The sequence below is a fragment of the Erinaceus europaeus genome, chromosome 1 (assembly GCF_950295315.1).
Source record: "Erinaceus europaeus chromosome 1, mEriEur2.1, whole genome shotgun sequence".
Taxonomy (NCBI): Eukaryota; Metazoa; Chordata; class Mammalia; order Eulipotyphla; family Erinaceidae; genus Erinaceus; species Erinaceus europaeus.
Window position 1 is genome coordinate 180,656,986 of NC_080162.1, and position 23,661 is coordinate 180,680,646.

At 38.6% G+C, this 23,661-nt stretch overlaps 1 protein-coding gene and 1 non-coding gene across 2 annotated transcripts in view; one reads left to right on the forward strand and one right to left on the reverse strand.

Annotated features, from left to right (window-relative positions):
• Positions 1–1,008: 1,008 nt before the first annotated feature.
• The window catches only part of RDH10 (retinol dehydrogenase 10), a 32,206-nt gene continuing 9,553 nt past the window's right edge, over positions 1,009–23,661 (reverse strand). Inside the window, exons 3-6 of the mRNA XM_007538864.2 lie at positions 8,321–8,419; positions 6,937–7,082; positions 2,616–2,747; positions 1,009–2,526 (exon numbers count right to left, since the gene is read on the reverse strand). Coding sequence (XP_007538926.1) covers positions 2,403–2,526; positions 2,616–2,747; positions 6,937–7,082; positions 8,321–8,419 — 501 coding nt within the window. The 3' untranslated portion in view covers positions 1,009–2,402. The remainder of the gene's footprint in view (positions 2,527–2,615; positions 2,748–6,936; positions 7,083–8,320; positions 8,420–23,661) is intronic.
• On the forward strand, positions 10,186–10,292 carry LOC132542695 (U6 spliceosomal RNA). The gene has a single exon (XR_009553662.1). It is a non-coding gene; the product is annotated as a U6 spliceosomal RNA (small nuclear RNA).

The window sequence follows — 23,661 nt, forward strand, 5'->3', positions numbered from 1 at the left end:
GAATAAATAAATAATAATAACTTTAAATTAAAAAAAGTAACACTCTGATTCTCTCTCATACATGTAAAAAAAAAAAAGTTAAATGAAGAAGTTTTACCGACTCGGGTACAAACCCACTGAACCCACTGGCATAATAAAGTATACTCCTTGCCCTCAAAAAATTTTTTTATTGAAATTAGAGCTAGGCAACCTTGTAAGGGCAGTAACAACAACAACAAAAAAGGCTTAATTGATAACACATAAGAACAAAGTTTACAGTGATTTCATACAATTAAGCAACACTGCTTTAGCACATGTATGAATTTATTTGTAAAATGTTTGTCAGCTAAGATATAATTTATAGGACCAGGGAGATGCATAATGGTTATGCATAAGACCTTCATGCTTGAAGTTCTGAAAGAGACAAAAGTACCTAAGCTTCCTTCAACGTAGTGAGGACCAGGTTCAGATCTGGGCCAAGCACATGGCAAAGAAGCACACTATCCACGAATGGTAGTTACAGTAGAATAGATTTCTCTAGGATGCTTTCAGTGTGCTCAGAGATTACTGGGAGACAGGCCTGGATAAGCCCTGGAAACAGTATTTCCTTCCGTTCAAAACTGAAAATTAAAATAATGGACTCAGGGTTGATTATCATTTAAAATAAATTCAAACACAGAATGAAACTATTCCATAACACTGGTCTTGGGGCTACAAGCAGGGAGTTAGGGCTCTCTTGTATGGAGCTACTGTGCAGATTTGATCTGAGGTACAGCCAAACTAGTACACAGGTAGTGGGACTCTATTTTCCCATTTTTCAGTAGTAATAAGTTCCTGATAAAGTACAGAATTTAAGCAGATGGTAACACTGGAAATGTGAGCACACATGGCACACTAAGTTATTAATTTTGTTCTTGACTACTATTCCATTTTCAACTTTCTTCTTTTAAACTAAGGCAGAATATAATACAGAAAAGTGTTTTTCTCTACAACATTGTTGATAACTAATAATCACACAGTCAAGGTGTATGTAAGTTAATTCTTTAAATTTAATCAGTCCTTTATAAAACTTTCCAATTAATTAGTAAAAGATGGCTTATTTTAATAGCCCAAGACATTCAAAAAAAAAAGGCAATCACATAATAGTTTATAGTAATTTACAAGTAGATGGTATACATTTAGACACAGAGGTAGAAGTTCACTTTTACAACATTTCACTAATACACATTTACCAAATTCAAGGCACAAAATAGTTTGCTTTACAAAAAATACTGTAAAAATGTCATTTGCTGTTCTACAATGTGAACGAAATTTCTAAAAGAATCTTCACACCCTTCCATAAGTACTCCACTGAATAAGATTTTTTTCTCTCACTAATCAGTTGGCACAAAAAAAAAAAAAGGAGACTTTTTGTTTTTAAATGCAGAAGTTCTTATTTTAAAAAACGGTTTCTTTGCATAGCTGCTATGTATTCAAAACAAGGCTCATCCAAAGAAACAAAACACAGCAGCTTCCTGAGGAAAGGGCACTTTCTGTATGCAGCAAAATTCATAGGTAGAAAATGTACAATTTTTGGGGGGGATAAATAGGTCTCTCGCATAATAGATAAAAATATTTCAGGGCTGGGAGCTAGCATAGTGGTTATGCAAAAAGACTTTCATGCCTGAGGCATCAAAGGTCCCAGGTTCAATCCCCAGCACCACCATAAACCAGAACTCAGCATTGCTCTGATTAAAAAAAAAAAAAAATTTCAGAGATAAAGTTGAAAGTTCAGCCAACAATAGTTGGTATGACTTTAAAAGAAAGAGACCTGCTCACCTTTACTGTAACAATAAAAAAATCACTTACTTCAAATTAAAGGAGATCTCAAAACTTTTTTTTGTTTGTTTAAAGAACAGTACATATAAACACCATGAAAAAGCCACAGAGGCTTTGCAAAGCTAACTTAGAAAATATGAGAAAATACACCACTATCAGTCCTTGAAGTTGCAAGGGTGTCAGTTGGCTAGTTTAATTTCAAGAATAAACTCTATGAGAATTAAGAAAAACCACATGTGTGAAACATGCTGTTGTTCTAATCTCTAGATTTCCTGCTCACTAAAAAAAAAATAATGGGAGCCTGGAGATATCACACAGTGCTCGTCTAAAACGTTGATTTTAGGGTTCTGCCTAAGAGAACTCCATTGGCAACAACCTAAACTCACTTTTGCTTATTACATTTTCCAAGTATTCTACTCAGTTCATTAACACTTCATTTGTTTTATTATTATTATTATCATTTTTTTTTTTTACAAAGTCGATTTTAGAAACACGTCAACGTGAATTTAGAATCCAGAGAACTGTGAGTGATGCTACAGTGGATTTGGACTGAAACATCGTGATCATCTTCTGATAGAAATGGTATTCCATACCAAAAAAGATTCTTAGATTCCATTTTTTGCTTCATTGTTATTTGTGGCTTGTTTCCTTTGAGCAATAAAGGGGTACATACACTTGTCTGCTCCTAGGAACCGGTACATGCACACCACTGCTTCAAAGGGAAGGATGCTGAAAAAGGAAAGCCACGAAGGTTAGTAAACGTGGAAGATGTTGTGTGGGTCAGTGCACAGCATGGGCCCGGGTCACTCTTCAGTTACCTTTTCATGAAAGTCACGATGTACATGAGGCGGGGGGTGCAGATCATGGGCTGGTCAGTGAGGATGGCCTTCATGGCCTGCTTCACGCAGTAATCAGGCTTCAGAGGGGGCAGAAAAGGCTCAATTTCTTTCCTGAAAGTTACAGATTCAAAGAAGTACAATTAAGAATGAGCACAAAATAGGAAAGAAATGCTAAGGATACCTATCAAAACTCGTAGTGAGATTATCTAACAGGCAAGCATTTTGGGCTTGTTCTGTTTTGTTCATGATGCATTTCTGTAGTTTCCTAATACAAGGACATCTTTTATTTGCACGATCTGGAAAACAATTTTCGTAAGCTGTTTTGTCAGAGAAATAGATTTACAATATAGTCGTGACCTAAGTCCAAGTCCTCATCCCCCTATCTCCACACCACTCCCATCAGCAACTGAAGTCCTCCAGACCTCCAGACCTCTGAGCCCAAACCTCCGAGCCCCTCTAGACTCCCGCCCACCCTCCAGTGTCCTTGGTTTTGCTTCAACAAACCACACCTTGGAAAACAGGGTTGATTTTTGGGGGTGGAGGGGTGTTTTGTTTTGTTAAGTCAAATCTGCGATTGGGGAGATGATTCAACTGGTAGCATGTCAAACTATTACGCCCTAGGCCCCTTGCAGTCCCCAGTGCTGCATTTGCTGGAGTGGTGCTCCGGCTTTTCTTCCTCACCTCATGTGAAACTGATATGTAACAATAATAAATAATAAATAAAGGGTGTGTAGAACTTATCTGTAAAGTATGAAAATGAAGCTTAATTTAAAAATGCTTCAGGGGTCAGGCAGTGGCGCACCTGGTTAAGCGCACACATTACAGCGCACAAGGACCTGGGTTCAAGCTCCTGGTCCCCACCTGCAGGGGGAAAGCTCCATGAGTGGTGAAGCAGGGCTGCAAGTGTCTCTGTTTCTTTCCCTATCTCTCCTCCCCTCTCAATTTCTAGATATTCAATAACAAATACATGAAGACTAAAAGAACACTTCAAAATGGGTTTCAGATTTTTTTTTCAACCAGAAAATGGAGCGGGTGTCAGGCAGAACAAGTCAAAACCCAAATAAGATGCCAATCTTTTGCTGTTAGATATATTCAAATGATGGTGTGTAAAAACTGGCACAAGTTTTCTAAGTGAACAACAGTAGATACTCCCAGATGCCTGAATAGGGGTTTTTGGAATTAAGAATATATAGACATATTTCTCAGCTAAATTCATTAAGTTATACATTGAAGTAATATAATTCACTCCTTTTACTTTTTTCAGTCCTATCATAGCTTTGGGTATCTACTGTGATGATAAGTAAGAAGTGGGGCTCTTCAGACCATTAACAATAGTTTCTAAGTATTTAAGAGGAAAGAGCCAAATTAAAGAGTAACTCCCCCTCCCCCTACATACACACACACAAAGAGACAGAACTCAGCTTCATTTCTAACTCAGACTGGGGAGTCAGTTTGACCTGAGATAGAGTGACCAGTCACCCTTCACCTACTTCACATCTTGCTCAGGATCAGGATGTGCTAAGAATGCCCACAGCCAACAGAGAACTGGTTGAGCTATTTTCCTTTGCCTTTCAAATTTATTCAAGCAAAAGTCTCAAAGTAAGCAGCTCTTTACACACAGAGCCTCTTAGCCATTTATGATTTTGTTCCTTTTACTCAGTTCAAATCAGATATGACTTTCCTATTATCATCTAACTCCTCTCAAAGCATATGGGTGTTTAACTGCATTTAAATTTTTTTAATTGTCTTTATTTACTGGATACAGACAGTCAGAAATTGAGAGGGAAGGAGGAGATAGAGAGGGAGAGAGACAGAGAAACACCTGTAGCCCTTCTTCACCACTCATGAAGCTTCCCCCTGCAGGTGGGGACTGGGGGCTCAAACCCAGGTCCTTACGCATTATAACTTGTTCTCAATCAGGTGCCCTACCACCTAGCCCCATTTAACTGCATTTTTAGTAAATCTAAACAGTTCGCCTAATTTTGTAGGAGTGAATCTAGCTACATACCTTGCAAACAAAACAAAACAAACAAACTCCTAAGCCTGAGGAGTAACATTCAAAGGTCTTGCTATTAGAAGAAAGTGTTAGAGCCAGGTGGTGGCACACCTGGTTAAGTGCACATGTTACAGTGCTTAAGGATCTGGGTTCAGGCCCCTAGTCCCCACCTGCATGGGGAAAGCTTTGCGAGTGGTAAAGGAGTACTGCAGGTGTCTCTGTCTCTATCCAATAAATAAATAAAAATAATAATTTTTTGGTTCTTTATGACCGTGATCGTAGACCTTGGGATATGCATGGGGATTTCCACTGGGACTTTCTGGACTTCTTCTCGAATGTTTCCCATGGAGAAGGACTACTCTAGTTTGAGGAGTATTCTCCAGTACCCTGGCAGTTCCCAAGTATGGAGACACGTGGTTAGTTCTACTCTCCTGATTGGATTCTTTCTTCGATGGGAAGACGCTTTTAAAAGTAGATGCCTGAAGCAATCCAGCAGGAACAGTCAGAAGCACCCTAAATGGAATTTCGAGGAGCTTTTTGGACTAGGACGCCCTCCAGGGACTCTTAATGGTACATGGTGAGATCTGTTTCATAAGAGAGTGATTTGAATGACTGAATTTTTGTTTGACATTGACTTAAAAAAAAAAATGCTAGATGCAGCCATGATTTCTAGAGACATCCAGAAACAATTTAAAAAATTGTTTTTTTCCTCCTTTGATTTCTCTTTTACGTCTTGACATGAATCTGAAACGTTTAATCCTGAAAACTGTATGAGTTATGGGTGGGGCAGATAGTGCAATGAATATGTTAATTATTCTCATGCCTGAGGCTTTTAACTGTGGTTCTTCTGTTTACCTTTCCACATTTTATTGAGTTTAAACTGTTTAAACAACCTTAAAATCATACTAGAAAGGACTTCCAATTATAATGGAGTTATCAATTATAGTAAACTTCTAATCTGCTACAAGTTTTGTTTGACAAGTAAGTGAATTTCAGCTGTCAAGTCTTCACATGAAAAAGCATCTACTCAAATGAAAATTTCTGGAAATCCATTTGGACCCCTGTTCTCTGACATCGCCCACAAGATGGAATGATTACAACACACCCCCGGAAACCAATGATGTGACCTGGCACAACCTGAAGAAACAGATTCACAGACTCCAAAGCTCACTCTCTACAGAAAAGCAGAATTCTGGTGGCCGACATTCCCCATCGAGACAGACGTGCAGCATTTCATCCTCTGGCATTTTCTTCTGTGGTCAGCTACTTTGGACTGACACCTCCATCGGACTTACTGGTACACGCTGCTGTGTTTCTCAAAGACTAACTTCAGCCAATTGCCTTGAGACTTTATAGACCATGTCCCCTCGCCTGCAGGCTCTGTCCCAGAGGCAGAAAACTCCCCCTCCTTATTAGGTTATGTCCACAGAGGCAGGAAACGCCCTTTGAGGCAAGAGATGCCCCCAGAGGCATGAAGCACTCCCAGAGGCAAGAAATGCCCTTTCGCCTGCTAGGCCTTGCCCTTTGAGGCAAGAAAAGCTCCCCTTGGCATCACACTGGTTATTGCTGCTCGCCTATTTTGTTTTCCATGTATTATGCCAGTTCTTTTGAAAACGCCTGTACGATATAGGTTTCTGTTCACCCCACAATGGCCATTAGTTAAAAAGAAAGGGGGAATTGTTGGTATGCATGAGACCCCTTCTGTTTCACTTGGTTTAAATCCCCCCTGCTTAACACTATTCTATTTTCATAACCACTGTTAACAAGTACCACCCTCCCTCCAGGGCATTGGTGGTTCAGTGATAGGATTCTCCCTGCTCTGCCCCCTCCTTGTCACACTCTGATTTTCACCAGTCACTTTTCTCTCCACCCTCTCTATGTCACATCCTGTTTCCACCCTACTTGGTAAGTATATATAAAGACAGCATTGTGAGTTTTAGGGTACCTTGAGTTTAGCTTAGCTCGTCTTAGATTGTGCTGCGTCCTGCATGAATAAAGAGATACTGCCTACAGCTCAAAAAAAATAATAATTTTTTTTAAGTTACTCAATGAAAGTGACACGTTTTAGTATCAAAACCAAAGTCAACATTATTTACCAACATTATTATTAAATTAGTATTGTGCATCACTTGACAATCTTTACTCCAAAAATTCTGTAAACCTTGTCCTGTGAAATTAACTATCAAATAATAAAATACAAAGCTATGAAGATCCAACTTCACATATTGTCCCACCACAAGGAGATCATATTTTTTAAAGTTTTTTTTTTTTTTTAAATCCTTAATAAGATATGCTTTCACTTACCTGATTCGGCAGCCTCTGAACATGCCTGTGTCTACAAGGTAAGGGCAAACCAATGTTGTTTTAATCCCATCCTTTTCAGCAGCCTTTAACTCATGACTTAGGGATTCATGAAAACCCACAACTCCAAATTTACTGGCACAGTAATCCTGAGTGAGAAGGGTGAGAGAGTAGAAATTTTAGGTGTGTGTACGAACCCTGACCAAACCTGAGATTCATTCCCTTGCTCAGTTACTTTGGTTGTTATGTTTGACACAAAACATTACAGGTGACTAAGCAAAGAAAAGGAAAGCACTTTAGAAGATGGGGATCTGATGTGGTTCAGTTCAGAGATAATGTATTTTCAAAGTGACAGCAGAAACAGATCAACACTTTTTTGCCACATCAACCAAGTATCATATTACTTTGGGGAAGTCACCACACAAAGGAGTCTATGAAAGCTAACAAGCTGAAGTGAAAAATGGGAAAAGGCTCACTTTGAAGTGTCTGGAAAATTTACAAATGGTCTCTTGTTCAATAAAGGAGACTAAAAAGCCAGTCTGTTTAAATTAATGCTAGAAGAACAAAGGCAAGTCTAGTTCAGGTTGTATGTATGCTATTCTATGACCCTTTTTTCCTTTACGGCTAAGCAAAACTGAAATGGTAACTGTACCTTGTAAACGTAAATGAGAATTTAACCCAGGGACAGATGGTATAAAAAGAAAGTTCTTTCCCATTACCCAGCTTTTAAATTCAGGAATGTAAATGCAGAAGCTACCTTTTCTGCATTCTTTTGCATATTTGCACAGAGTGACATTTTCTTTTTCATGCTATGGGTACCCATGGGACAAACAGCACAGAATAATATACATACACAATTTAGAATTTTATTAAGCATTCTTAAATTCTAGTTTTGAATACTGTGGAGTGGGGGGGGGTTAAGTTTAGCTCTACAAATTTACAATGCAGGACACCTCACATCTGCCTGAATTATCTCATCTGACAAGTTAATACAAGATAGTTCACTTTTGACAAGTTGACCAAAACAGAATGTCAACCTTTGGCCTCATTTATCTGCTCCCTGTGGCACTGCCACTGCTCTCTTATCATTTCATTCTTGACCTTGTGCCTCTCCACCATCATCAGGCAGAACTGCTGGTGAAAAGGTGGCATTCTGAGGACTGGCCCACCTACTTTTGCTGTTGTTGCTTTGTCAAAGTAGTATAAATGATTTTATGGTAGAAGGTGTGGATTCACATATCAGCAATTGGCCCCGAGTTACTTGTGAACATGCCACAAGCAACACACAGGTAGAATGTTTTCATGAAGTGCAGTAGGCGCTCTTCAGATTTTAGTGTGATTTTCTACAAGATTGGGTAAAGAAGGAAATGCTTTGAATCTGACAAACCTCAACTCCAGCAGTACTGAATAATCCCAAGGAACTTGCAACTGTCACAATATGACCATGATTAATCTCCAACATTGTAGGAAGAAATGCCTTAGTGGTCTGAAAGAAAAGTAAGATTCAAGTTTTAGAACTGACATGAGTTTCATCTAAAACCCAATCGAAGATCACAAAACAAACTTTTACCTACATAATACTACATTTTTTATGTCATTCAAAAGTAGTTTACATTTATCAAACAGAGTTGTTTCTTTAAGTGTCTGGCTAAGCTGCTACTGTGTCAATGCATGCTAGACTATTATAAGCCATGAGCAACAGGACTGTAACACAAGAGCTTTCGGAGACAGTACCCAGAGATGAAAATAAAACTACTCTAAACTGCTACCTGCTAGAGACTTTCTTTTTAATGTACAACTATCCTTATCCACAAGTAGCTGCCTTGTATTATAAAGCTTGTCTTATAGCTGTGTCTAAATACTGACAGGTCCATGAATGAAGAGATATTCCAGCATCCTCCTCTAGGATACAAAGCTTTATCACCAAAGTATACTAAATGAAGGTAAATATTTTAGGGTACAAAAACAAAACCCCACTAAAAAAAACACACCAGGGTAATAGTACAGAACCATTCTAGTAAAACTTGTGGCATAATCTTAAGTCTGTCTTGACAATGGAGCATTCTGAACAGATAGACTCCACTACAGGGCTGACTGGGGAGTGAAGGCAGACGACTCGCCACTCTAGGAGAACGCAGAGCAGCCATTCCAGAGCAATGGGACCACCTATTCCTTATTTACTTTTCTCTCTGGTTCTCTTCAAGATATAAAGCCATATTTACAAAACAATCGCTTCAAATTACTCAGATGATCTATTCACTACATTTCACTGTAAAATAAACTCTGTGTTAATGGTGTTTTGGTTTTGCTTTATATTTATTTATTTGTCTGGTAGCTTATAGACTGAGCTTTAAGATAAAGATGTTTCTTTTACATATTAAAGGGAGAACTACTGCACTGTTATAAAGTAAATAATTCTCCTGAACTCACAGGCCTGGCAAACTACTAAATGAAAGACATGTCTCAGCTTGTTTTCATTTCAAGTTTTTTATAGTAAGTGAGAATGGTTAAGGTAGTAATTATGTTATTATTTTGTCTATCTGACAACTAAAAACAACTTGGTAATTCAGGTTCACTACTAGGTTCTAGTTGATAGTCACTGTATCACAGAATTACAATAAAGTAATACCACAAAGAAACTTATCTAGTCCAACCTGAAAACACATCCTTAAGTAATCAAGACTATCAAGCCCTTTTTAAAGTATCTGTTATGATGAGCTATTCCTAGAGTGGCTAAAATGTTAAAAACTGATTCCTGAGGAGGGGGGTGGAGTGGGTGGCACAGAGGAGGTCCTAAGCTTGATCTCTAGCACTGCATGTGCCAGAGTGATGCTCTATTCTTTCTCTCTCATAAATATATTTATTAAAACATAAAATTTATCCTTAAAAAAATTTTTTTTTTTTTTGCCTCCAGGGTTATTGCTGGGGCTCAGTGCCTGCACCATGAATCCACTGCTCCTGGAGGCCATTTTTCCCCCTTTTGTTGCCCTTGTTGTTGTAGCCTTGCTGTAGTTATTATTGTTGTTGATGTTGTTGTTGGACAGGACAGAGAGAAATGGAGAGAGGAGGGGAAGACAGAGAGGGGGAAAGATAAGACACCTGCAGACCTGCTTCACCACCTGTGGAGTGACTCCCCTGCAGGTGAGGAGCCTGGGCTCGAACCGGGATCCTTACGCAGGTCCTTGCGCTTGTCACCACATGTGCTTAACCTGCTGCGCCACTGCCCGACCCCCATAAAATTTATTCTTGACTGTGCTCGCTTCAGCAGTGCATATACTAAAATTGGAATGATACAGAGAAGATTAGCATGGCCCCCGCACAAGGATGACATGCATATTCGTGAAGCGTTCCATATTTTTAAACTACAAACTGGAAAAAAAATTCATTCTTGAAGTTACCTAGAGGTCACTTCTGAATAACTATTAAGAATTTGCTTAGGGGCCAGGTGGTGACGCACCTCGTTGAGCACATGTTACAATGTGCAAGGAGCTGGGTTTGAGCCCCTGGTCCCCACCTGCATGGGGAAAGCTTTGCAAGTGGTGAAGCAGGGCTGCAGGTGTCTCTCTCCCTCTCTATCACCCACTTCTCTCTTGCTTTCTGGCTGGCTCTATCCAATAAATAAATGAATATGATTTTAAAAATTAAAAAAAAGTGTATTAAAACAAGTTTGCCTAGTCTTGGAAGACAAGAACAGATTTAGTATGAAGGGTCTGGAGATTTAAGTTCTTAAATTCTTAAGTGTAAGAACACATGTAGTACATGCTAAGAAACTGTACACAGTATGAGACAGCAGTAAGGATTCACTATATGGTTATGTGTCTGTGAGCTTTCACAAAAGCAGTGTTCACTGCCTTTAAGCTAGCAGCTGGCTCTGACTAGCAACACAACCACTGAGTGGGGACTCTAATGACTTCACATGCTACATTGTTGCCTGTAGGTATTAAATGACTAATTCAGAGCACCAGAACCATATAAAGGTAGATGACCAAAGTTTAACAAGTCTCTAGCTGTTTAAATTGCTGCAAGGTTCTAAAACTGATTATTGCCCTTTCCCCATAAAACTATTGTGAAGACTTTAATATAATTCATTTAACAAGTATTCCTTGACCATCTATGACATGCAAACTGTCTTATGATTTGTCCAAACAATGACAGGTCAATGCGGGCTGGTCTCATTTCAGTCCCACTGCAATAATTTGATAAATTTGTAGACAGAATATGAAACAGATCTAACACACCCTTCACAAAGTCACAAAAGCAGGATACTCTAGCTATATATTACAAAAATATGAGCTGGAGGGTCTACTTATCTGTCTCCTTTAGCAGTTTTAAAGGGACATTTAAGTAACTGGTTTTATATTTGAAAACAATAATATGAAGAAATAGAGAAAAATAAAGGATCAAAATATGGTAACTAAAATTTCCTCAAGTTGTGGCTTGTAATATTTTTTTTTTCAGAGAAATATGATACATTTAAGTAATTAGTAAAGCGATCTGGGAGGCTACACAGTGGCTAGTATGAGAGTTGAAATATGGAGTTCAACCCTCAGCACTGTATGTGTCAGGGTTATGCTCTGATTCTCTCTTTCATGTTAATAAATATATTTTTAAGTAAATGGAAAAATATGGCACACAGTCATTTAATACGAAACTTTCCTTATTTAAGAGGCAAGGGTCAGTTCATTTTTTTTTCCAAAGCTACATGTTGGTCATTCTTTTAAAAAATATATACAGATATTATGAGGAAATGTGTGAGACTAGAACATTGCGCAGACCTGGCATATGGCAACGACAGGAAGGAACCTGGGGCCTTTGGGGGCCCCAACATGTTAAGTACTATGATTTAAAGCTGAGCTATCTCCCCAGTCATCTTTGTTAGCAAGTCAGTCTGTGGTTTTGAATGTTGTTTCTTTGCCTAATACAGGGGCACACTTGGCTTTCTGAATAAATGAAAATTTATGTGCCACTTCATTACTGACATTTCAGAATTAAATGTTTTCTTTAGAAAGGTTTATCATAGAAAGGTTTATTATAGACCTAATACTACAACAACTACAATGATGAGAACAGAAAAGTTGTAGAGGAAACTGGGAGTGATCTGAGGTTACAAATGTCCACAGACTCCAGATGGTGCCTTCCCAAATTTGTACCACATACACCCCTACTATGTTATCAGGCCAAGACAAACCTGGGATAAAAGCATTCCTACCAGAATAACTCAAGTTTCTCTCTAAACCCAAGTTTCCAGGGTTCAAGCTGGAGTCTGATCCACGTGACTGAGCACTAAGGCTGTTAATCATTTCCTTTGCTGCCTGAATGGAGGCGAGTAATTACTGCTCATGTGTTATTTCCACAACCATACTCCTGCCTTATGTCTGGGGTGCATTACCAAATAAACTTTGATCAACACTAATTCTGTTCCATACTTTATAAGAAAAATGCTCTAACTGGGTGACTAGAAAGCATCACATTTTTTCAGGAATTTCCCCAAGTAACCTGACTAGTTTTCTTTTCTAATTACTTTTGCCCTCAACAGTCTAGCAGATGACATCTGAGATAACACAGCATATTCTGTCCTTGACACAGTTTGACAGCACAAAGAAATCTGGCACTTTGTAATGAATTATTAATGGGCACAAATATTGTAGTATGTATGAGATGGGGACCAGCAAAAGGTGAAATGCTAGTTGCCATGACACCAGTCAGTTCAAGCTAAGGTTTGTGATCTTTAACTTTGTCTCAAAAAGCTTTTGGAAGAACATAAAGGGCAAACTTGAAGCGTATACACTACCAGCTCAAGTATAAATTCATATATGCACGGATCCTGGTGAATCTGAGAGCAGTAACAAAGGTAACTCAGAGAACCCCAGGACTGTTGTATTGTTTCCACAATAAAGAGAGATGATCTAGATCAAAAGTTACTAACTGGCAAAGGGATTCCTACAGAAGTTCAGAGCTGGTACAAATGGTGGTTGGTAAAGTTGACTAGATGCTCAACCTAACTCAGAGAAATGCACCCCAGTCCATTGCTGCATCTTCCTGTTGAGGCATCTAGGAAAAAGAGCAAGACATCTAGATCATCAGGGAAATATGGGGGACTCTTGATTTAAGGGGTCTCAAAGGTAGTAACTAATAATACTATGTGTGCTTAACCAAGTGTGTCACCACCTGGCCCCCAGAAACCTTTAATTTATCAACTGGTATATTTAGTGAAAGCACACAAGAGTTGGAAGGACTCTAGGAAAATCTTCTTTTTTTTTTAAATGCTAAAGACTCATGCCTGAAGCTTTGAGGCCCAAGGTTTAGTCCCCAGCACAACCATAAGCCAAACCTAAGCAGTGCTCTAGTTGGTCTCTCTAAAATATAACAAAATACATTGAAAAAAACAAAAACAGCAAAATAAAAGTAATAATGAACTCTGACTAAAACTATAGAGGTAGACCTTCAGCTATCATGATTAATTTTACATCAAGACTCCAATTTCATATTCTACCACAGTTGACAGGGTTAGCATGTGACTGAAAACTAGGGGAAAAGAGAGAAAGAAAAAAAATTTAAATGGATACTAACATTTTGATGGTGCTTAAAAAGTCTAATATCACCATAAGTCCTCAGGGTTCCTCTTCAAAGGACTGGGCACTTTAAAAGATAACTGTAAAGGTCGTATTTATAATATAAACAAGAACTTCTTAAACAGAAGTGTGAGTGGACAGAGACGTGACATGTCATATCTCGAGCAACCTTTGGAAGTTAGGTTTACGCCAAATTAACTGCCAACAGCTCTAACCCTCCGGATCATTCCTGGTGCTCCTAATGACAGACTGTAATGCAAAGCCTGCAGCTGCACTGTCAGGACAAATTAGTCTAAAGTTAAACAAAAGAGAATGTGAAAAAATGTGGTATCCAGTAAAGTCTGACTTGAAATTTTGAGATTGATAACATTTTAAAGGTACAGGTAAAAACACCCAGAACATTTTTTTTCATACTTGTTAGTAATTCCAGGTTATAGACAATGAAAGGAAATGTAACATTAATTTTTCATAGAAGGGGTGGGGGAGGGAGTCGGGCTGTAGCGCAGCGGGTTAAGCGCAGGTGGCGCAAAGCACCAGGACCGGTTCGAACCCGGGCTCCCCACCTGCAGGGGAGTCGCTTCACAGGTGGTGAAGCAGGTCTGCAGGTGTCTATCTTTCTCTCCTCCTCTCTGTCTTCCCCTCCTCTCTCCATTTCTCTCTGTCCTATCCAACAACGACAACAACAATAATAACTACAACAATAAAACAACAAGGGCAACAAAAGGGAATAAATAAATAAAATAAATATTTTTTTTTAAAAAAAAGAAGGGGTGGGGGAGATAGCATAACAGAAATACAAAAAAAGGCTCTCAAGTTTGAGGCTCTGAGGTCCCAGGTTCAATCCCTCATACCATAGTAAGCCAAAGCTGAGCAGTACTCAGGTAAAATAAATGAATCATAGAAAATAATAAAATAAAACTCTCAGAGAGGGAAAGTGTCCAATACTGAATGTCTATGCATTCACAGAACGGTTTCTTGGTCAACTAAATTTGGTACTCTCCAAACCATCCCAAAACTCTCTTTGCTGTTTTAAAAGTTTCTTCTGCCTGTGCTGCTACCAGAGTAACTTATCTTTATCTGAATTACAAAGTAACATACTGTCTATTTACGAGGCTAAAATGACATCTGGTGGCACTCTTGTCTGGGAATTCAGTCACCACTCCTGGGAAATGATGATTTAACTATTGACAGTGCTGAAAGTGTAGTGAACTGAATTAAAATGGCTAATAGGATAAGGCATTAATGTGTTCAAAGGTTTAAAATGGTGATACCTCTAAGCTAAGCTGCTAAAGACACACATGACTAAAAAGTTCTCTTAGTTCTGTAGATTTAGAGGCATAGGCTTAATAAATATACCAACCACTAAACTTTAGAAATTTCACTTTGACCACAGAAATTTGTACTTGAAAATGGGCACTATCCAATTATATTTCATTAGGAAGTAAAGCCTAATCTGTATTTGCTCATAATATGCTGTGTCTAAATATTTTAGTTGCAGTTGACAGCATAAATTCTGAAATTTATACAACTAAATGATAGCTTTCTTTCCCTTTTCTATTTGGGTGTGTCTGCAGAGACAAAAAGGTCTTCTGATGAATTATGCAAGAGTCCCACGATACTGAAGCCTAGAACTACTTTCTCAGAGTTAACAAAACGTTCAGCAGAATATCAGACTGAGACAAGATGTTCCAACTATAGATGAGGTGAAAGAATATGTGACATAGTTAAATTAGTATCACTACTATATCCACAACCCCTTTAATTATTGTTTCAAGGCTACCAGGATTAGTTCAACATTTGAAGGCATCAGCAGTTAATACTTAACACACATGCACAATATACTCCTACAGTTGCCCTGCAACCGAGAAGCTAATAAAAGAGCTAGGCTTTTCAAATGAACACCTAGATGATGACACCATGTTATTCAGCAAAAATAGATGCTTCATTACCTTAACTTCCTACTGTTAAAGCTTTGGCTAAATCTACCCTGAGGCATCAACTCAGGTATCAATATTCCTTTACATTTCAGGTCTTGCTATGCAGAAACATCAGAAATGAAGCGCCTTTAAAATCTATCTGGAAGGGGCCAAGTGGTGGTGCACCTGGTTAAGCACACACACTACAGTGAGCAAGGAACCAGGTTCAAGCTCCTGGTCCCCACTTGCAGGGGGAAAGCTTCACGAGTGGTGAAGCAGGGCTGCAGGTATCTCTCTGTCTCTCTCCATCTCTATCTCCCCTTCCCCTCAATTTTTGTCTTTATAAAAAATCTATCTGGGGAAGTCGGGCAGTAGCACAGCGGGTTAAGCGCACGTGGTACAAAGTGCGAGGACAGGAGTGAGTATCCCGGTTCAAGTCCCCAGCTCTCCATCTGCAGATGAGTCACTTCACAGGTGGTGAAGCAGGTCTGCAGGTGTCTGTCTTTCTCTCTCCCTGTCTTCCTCTCCTCTCTCCATTTCTCTCTGTTCTATTTAACAATGATGACATGAACAACAATAAGTACAACAACAATAAAAACAACAAGGGCAACAAAAAGAAAATAAATATTTAAAAAAAAATCTATCTGGAAAAAACATTGGTCTCTGGAGTCTAAAAACCAATCACTTACCCTTCTGTGTTACCTGACCTTTTTTTTCAATACTTAAACTGACTCCCGAGGCAAAAAAATTTCCTATGTTTTTTAATATAAAAATGTTACATCTTATGTGCAGTAATTCTTTGATTTCTACCGCATGTTGTAACTCTTGCATGAGACTCTAGTAAATGACTCAACAAGGTATCAACTAGTACTAGCTCCATTAGTGTAGTTGCCAGCATCTGGTAAGCAGTAAAAATATCTATTCATTAAACATTTATAAGCTGTTGTGGTTATGCCTTTTAAAATAATGTAACTGGAATTCATGCCTCTCATATATTACAAAATTATCACTCATTTGACAAAACAATTCTTGTTTTTCAGGTTTTACTAAGTTCATATAAAAGCTCAGTGTGTGAAAAACAACTATCCATGATGAACACTATTTCAGAAATGCCATTTCCTCTGGTCCTCCCCATGGCTGAGTCCTATATGATCAAAGGAGTAGTCCATGATCTCTTTCAAGTTCAGGCCCCTTCCCCTACTTAATAACTCTTTATGGAATAATGAAAATAACCTGCAAAATTATAGCCAAATAGCCTGATGAACAATAGGCTGTCATTAATCCCTTTGCTTAACCCCCAACTCAAATCACACCAGAGAAACGGTTGTAAAGACTGGTCTTCCAAAGAGCAGAGGCTGAGGTACTGTGTTGGCTGGCTAGAAACTACTGCCATGAAGCCACATGCCTGGCTCAGCTTCTCTCTCGCAGGCCATCTTTAGTGGCAGGGTTCCTCTGCCCCTTGCTCTGGTAACACTCTTCATCATTCTTTGTATTTCGTATGTGGATAGTTCACATTCTTCCTTGATTTTTAGTTTACTGTAGTATTTAAAAATTAAAATTTCAGGGGAGGAGGCAGGAGCTATAGTTCACCTAGTTGAGTATATACACTTCACTAAGAGCCATGATATGGGTTTGAGCCTTCATTGATATGACTGATATCCTTATAACAGAGGCCTCAGGAGACATTCCTTCACCCCTCGAATAATTGAGGTTACAGCAGACAACTACCTGCGAACCTGGAAGTGAGTGTTCATCAGACACAGAGTCTGCCATTATTTTGATTTGGGCCTTGCCAGTCTTCAGAGCTATAAGCAACTGATTTCTGTTGCTTATAAGTCACCCAGACTATAATATTCTGCTATAGTAGCTCAAGTGGACTAACTCCCACCCTCATCAGAAAAAAAGTCTCAAAAAAGGGATCTATAGGGTTTCAAAATTAGTTTCCTTTATCCACAGAGTGTCGGAAGGCTTGGAGTTCATTACAGGGAATATTTTTAGATTCAGGATTTACCATTTTCATTTTTTCCCCCTTTAGGTTTATCACTGGGGCTCGGTGCCTGCACTATGAATCCATTGCTCCTGGTGGCTATTTTTCCCATTTTTGTTTTTATTGTTGTTGGATAGGACAGAGAGAAATGGAGAGAGGAGGGGAAGACAGAGAGGGGAAGAGAAAAATAGACACCTGCAGACCTGCTTCACCGCCTGTGAAATGATCCCCCCTGCAGGTGGGGAGCCGGGTGCTTGAACTGGGATCCTTATTCTGGTCCTTGCACTTCGCACCATGCGCTCTTAACCTGCTGTGCTACCTCCTGCCTCCCCCCCATTTTTATTTTTCACCTCTTTTTTTGTAAGTTTTCATGTCTTGATAAGCTTCTAAGAAGAGTCTACCAATATAAAAATACTTTAAAAATTATAGGTGTGGGCACCAAAAACTAGAAATACACAAATCTGAAGATTCATGACTAGCATTCCCAAAGGCAAAGCTTACAGTTATCTAGAATTATAATCCCATTACATATAATTATGTAACAGGATAAAGATTTTACATTTTCTAGAAGCTTAAAAAAAAACTGCACTGATACTGACATTTTGAAACTATGCATTTATAGAGCTTTGTATTCACTTATTTTTCCATGTCCTGTCTTGGAGGGGAGAGAAGCTGAGTGACTATGCTACTCTTAGGAAAGTGACTACCTCAGATATGGACTATAGAAAATTACAAAGAAGGTGCGCACGCGCGCGCGCGCGCACACACACACACACACACACACACACTGACTGGGCAGTGGCAATAAATTATAATGTGGTATTGGTTCTGTAGCCTACTTTATGGAGAAAATTTTCTGGGGGTATTTGGCAAAGGTTGCTAAACTAACCATGCTAATAAAATGTATCAACACTCAAAGGTGAGTTCTTGCATTATATCTCAGAGCAAAGTGTAAGTAACTCATAAGAAAATCTACTAGGAGTTCTGAATACAGGTTCTAAACTAAAGTTTTTCCTTCCCCAGTGGTGACCTTAGGCAAATTCCATATTTTCTCAGATTTGCTTCCATCCATAAAAATGAAAATGGGGATAATCATTCTATTTAATTCAGAGTTGCTGCGAGGCTCAAATAAGAAGACTGTTTATGAAAGGTCTTTGTAAAATTTAGTGATGTACTGAAGTACAGTAAATGCACACAAGGCTTATTAAATATATATTTATAGGTTATTTTGGTTATAAGTGCTATCTATTTTTAGTTATGTTGTTTCTTCTGGTTCTTGCCATTCCGAGCTCTTACTATGTATGGCTCCCTAGACCTCCCTACCCTTTATACAGCGCCAAGTTACACTTCCTGCAGAAAGTAATAGATGACCACTAGAAGCAGCCTCAGAAACATACTGCTAGGTCAAAAGACAGCTCACCTAGGCAGTGGGTATGCTTTGTCATACGCATGACTCAGGTTCAAGCCAGGTCCCCATTGCTCTAGAAGACACCCTGGTGCTAAGGTGTCTTTCCCTGATTCTATTTGAAAAAGCTTGGATGTGAAGCTCCCGTGGGTTGAAAGGAAAAAAAAAAGTGCTACTAAGCAGTCTTCCCAACAGCCTAATTTCTCTCAGAAGTGTCTATGATGCTAGGAAACATCAGATTCACTTTTTTCATTTTTTTAATTATCTGTATTGATAGAGACAGCCAGAAATCGAGAGGAAAGGGGGCTACAGAGAGGGAGAGATAAAGGCACACCTGCAGCCCTGTTTTACCACATGCAAAGCTTTCCCCCTGCAGGTGGGGGTTGGGGGCTGGGGCTTGAACCTGGGTCCTTGAGCACTGTGACATGTGTCCTCAAGTACGTGCGCCACCACCCAGCTTCTCAAACTCATTTTTCAATAATGCCTTTTATAACCATTATTTTACCAGAAGCAGAAAACAACTGTTTAAAAAATAATAAACTATAAAAAAATTAAAAATAAACTATAATGCTTGAGGAAAATAATACAACAAATAAAATACTAAAAATTAGTGCAGTTTATTTTTTTTTTATACCTTATGTTTCTCTTTCCCATGTGATTGTAGAACTACCCTGTTAAAAGTAATCTTGAGAGATCAGTAGGGGGCAGTATGTTAATTACAATTTGCAGGTGGGAAAATTCAGGCTTTGAATTTTAAATTTCACTTGTCCTCAAAATACCCATGTGCTTTCATAAGTTACACCACAAATATTTTCCCAGTTACCCTGATTTGGTAAGTGTTGAGTCCCATTGTTTAGAATAACACCAAGAAACTGAGTCATGTTAATATGAAAAAAAAAAAAATCCAGCTCCAAACTATTTGAAAGGAAAGGCAAAAAAACAGACAAAAAAAAAAAAAAAAAACCTTTTATGCAAGCAGTAACTGAGAAATGCTGTGGTCTCACTGAACCCAGAAAGCCTGAGCAGACACGCAGTGTTAATACCACTGATGCCTTTCACAGATCACTGTGTGATCTTTCAAAGTTTCACAGACCAAGAAATGTTGTTTCCAAATGTGAATTCATTGTAAGTGGCTTGTCAGTTGGGCTAATTTGACAGCACTCAAGGTTGTAGCAGTAATTGCCCTTACTTGTTAAATATTCTAGAAGCATTTGCTGCAGTGTTGAAAGTTTCATGATCACTATGAGAGGATATTCCCCCTCCCAACCTTCTCACCCCCTGTAGCTCACTTAAATTTTAATTTCAGAGCATTTAGGAAAATGGTCCCTGACAGGTGTGAATTTGAATTTTAAGAGAATTGACAAATAAAGTAAAAAAGAAAAGGAAAGTCAAGAATGGGCCATGCTAGTTAAGAACATCAAGTAAAAGAGGTTAGTAAGCTTGTGTAAGTTAGTAAGCCCAGTGTGATCCAGGTGACTGCAACTGGCTGACCAAGTCTGGCAGGGTAAACCTGATCAAATCCCAAAACCATGCTCTGACAACTTGACTCTGAACAACGGTGTCTTAATAGTATTTGGTTACTGGGAAGCTCCCTGAGACTGTCCTATTCTGAGGACCAGCCATAGGCCTCACCTATCTAGTATACATTTTCAAAGAAAAGACAAGACTCCATTCCAGGTCTGTGTTTAAAAAAAATCTAAATCCAGAAGTAGTTTTTAGGTCAGTTAATAGAAACTATATGATTATATGCCTCAGTTATTCCTAAGGTAGGAAATTACTAACTGAATCAAGGGAAATTAAGATATTTTACTCTCATCTGTAGAGTCACAGGCTCAAAACATTGAATTAAAACCATTCATCTGAGACAGGGCTAAGCTCCCTATTTCTTAAGGACCAACAGAGGTTTGTCATACTCCAAAGATTATCTACAAAAGGCCCTTTATCTTAGGAAATACTGGTTGGAGGAAATAAGATACAAAAATCCACCCTGCCAGTACACCCCCTAGTGGAATTTCAGCAAAGTACAATTTGGGGGCTCAAAAATACCCTGAGTATTTAGAACTTAAAACAGGCTTCAATGAATTCTTCTGGAGAGCAGGGGCTTTAAATACACTTTAATTATAAGGCATCTACTTATCATTCCTTGAGCATGTTACGATAAGCAAACAACAACACTTAAAGCCTATACATTTTCCCATAAAGGCAGATATCTAGATTAGAGAGGAAAATTGGCCACTTACCATAATTGAAATAGGTTTAATTTTAGTGTCTGAAAAAGCTAGAGAAGAAATTTTAGATGAATGTGCTATTAATACTCCTTAACTCAAGAAAAAATGTCCTTAAATAAAAGGGTTTTCCCCTACTTAAAATTTTTTATTCTAACTCTCAAGTGAGGTTATTAAATTGCTTAAAAGGAACTCTTTGATTGCCATATCTTAGATATACTCAAGTGACTATAGTAAAATTCATTAGAATTTGCCAAATATCTTGAAAAAAAAAAAAAGCTTACAAACTTAAAGGAAGAAAATAGAGTGTGAATGCCAAGCATTTAGCCACAGGGCTTTTTGGCTCTCCTCTAAGCCCAAGTGACCTGAACCTGCAGCAAATGGACAAGGAGGACTTTGCCTTTCAGCCATTCTGAAAAAGCTCTTCAGTCAGTGTAGGTAATAGTACAGGTTAGACAATGTCTCTACTTTAACATGTTCTCTGGATTCATTTCTACTCGGGCAGATAATGGATGAAACTTTAGATGTAGGAAAAATGAACAAGAAGGGGGGGGGGACTATCTTCCAGGAATAGAAAGAAGTAGCTTATTATCAAGCAAGAGTCATTTCCTGGTCGAGGAATTTAACATTACTCTACAAACGTTGCCACCTTAATGCACAAAGATACTGTTAAGTCTACATGAAGATACTCTGAATGTGTTTGTTTTTCTTTCTTAGTAGTGGTGTTGTCTCACATTAAGACGGGATTCAAGTGATCTGTGAGGGGCGGTGTATTCAACAGATGGAAAGTGTTGGGACTCTCAAGCATGGGATCCTGCATGTGCTTTTCTCTCCCTCATTAATAAGTGAAACCATCTTTTAAAAAATCATAAAAAAGGGAAATGGTAGAACACTGGAGTAAGTAGGGTTCCTTCCAAGCATGATGACTTGGCTTGCTGGAGTTTAGGATATACTAGAGGATGCAATAGGGATAAGCTTGGAATTCCAGGCAGGTGGAAATCAGCTTTGGAGGCCTTCGATTCCATGCTAATGAGTCTGGACTTCACACTGTGAACAATATATGCTCATGCAAGGGTTCAGGGCAGGGTCCAGTCACAGTTAACTGTAGGCAAGCATGTAACAAACAAATCTGTTTAAACAACTGAATTTGGGGAATAAAGACTGGAAAGTCCAGAGCCTCCTCCTTGTCCAGGCAAATGATAGAAGCACACAAAAGGTAGCCGGAATAGAAAGAAAGGCAGGAACCAAAGTACACAGTGGTAACAGAGCAGTCAGGATTCAGTAACATAGGAAGTGTGAGCGCAAAGAACACAAAGTTACTGTGGATGCTTCTAAACCTGTTAATGACCATACCATGGAATTCAAGAAGAAACAAAAAGTAGTTCAGGTTTTTTGTTCTGTTTTTGTCATCTCTGGGGTTTCACTGCTTCAGGATGAGTTTTTAAGATAGAAACAGAGGGAGAGGGAAAGGGACAGATATGTGGGGAATATTCCACAGCACTGAAGTTTCCTCCAGTGTGATGGAAGGCCAGGCTTAAGTCTGTGTTGTGAACATGGCAAAGCTGACAGACGTACTTTCCAAGTGAGCTATTTTGCTGGCCTGTTAGTTCAGTTTTGAGGGGATTCATAGAACAGCCAACATAGGTGCATTAATTTGAGAAGTGAAGTTGAAACAAATATACTCCCCAGTCAAAGACAGGTTGAAAATGGGCTTGAGAACCTAATACCAATGAGTCAGGAAGCTCAGAGGATTGGGAAGGCAGAAAGAAGTAGGTTTATCACAGAAGCTAAAGCAATGAAGTTTCAAAGAGATGGGGAAATAGAGGATTTGACAATTAAGTGAATACTATGCTTTATATGACATTGGTTATCAGCAATATTTTCTAAACAACTGGGATAGCCTGACACATGGTAGATGTATCAAAGATACTGGGAAATTAGATTGATTCGCTCACATCAGTAATATAATGTTAACATTTTATCATGCCATAGGTCAATATCTATGTAACATGTAATTCATCAAATGCAGAAATTCAAAGCTCAATGAACATGTGTTAGGAAAGAAAACTATGGTGCTGGGTGGGGACTGAACTTAGGACTTCTGTGCCTCAGGCATAAGGGTCTTTAGCAGAACCACTGTGCTTTCTCCCCAGCACTCTTTCACTCTCTCTCTTTCACATACACACTCTTATGTATCCAAGAAACATATGTGCAATGCTAAGAGCTGAACTCAGGATCTCACATATGTAAGACACACTTTCTACAACTGAGCCATCTCCCTAGTCTCACAATTGCTATTAAAGAAATGTTTTAGGTTTTATCTTTTACCACAAAAATTAATAAAATAAACTAATCCAGTCCCATTATCAGCTTACAATTTACTTTAAAACATAAAAGCCTTATTAAAACTCAAAGATTTATTATACATTACATATCTGATAACAGATGCCAGCTCTAGTACTAAGGTAGAGAAGTAGTACTCTATGTGAAATAGTCTTGGCTAAACAGTTTCATGTACCTTAGAAAAAATTTTTCTAGAAAAACCTCAAAATCTAAGCAGCCTTAGACAAGTCAAAGAAACCTTGAGTAGGTTCCCCTAGTCAGAGAACAGAGGCGCACAGTA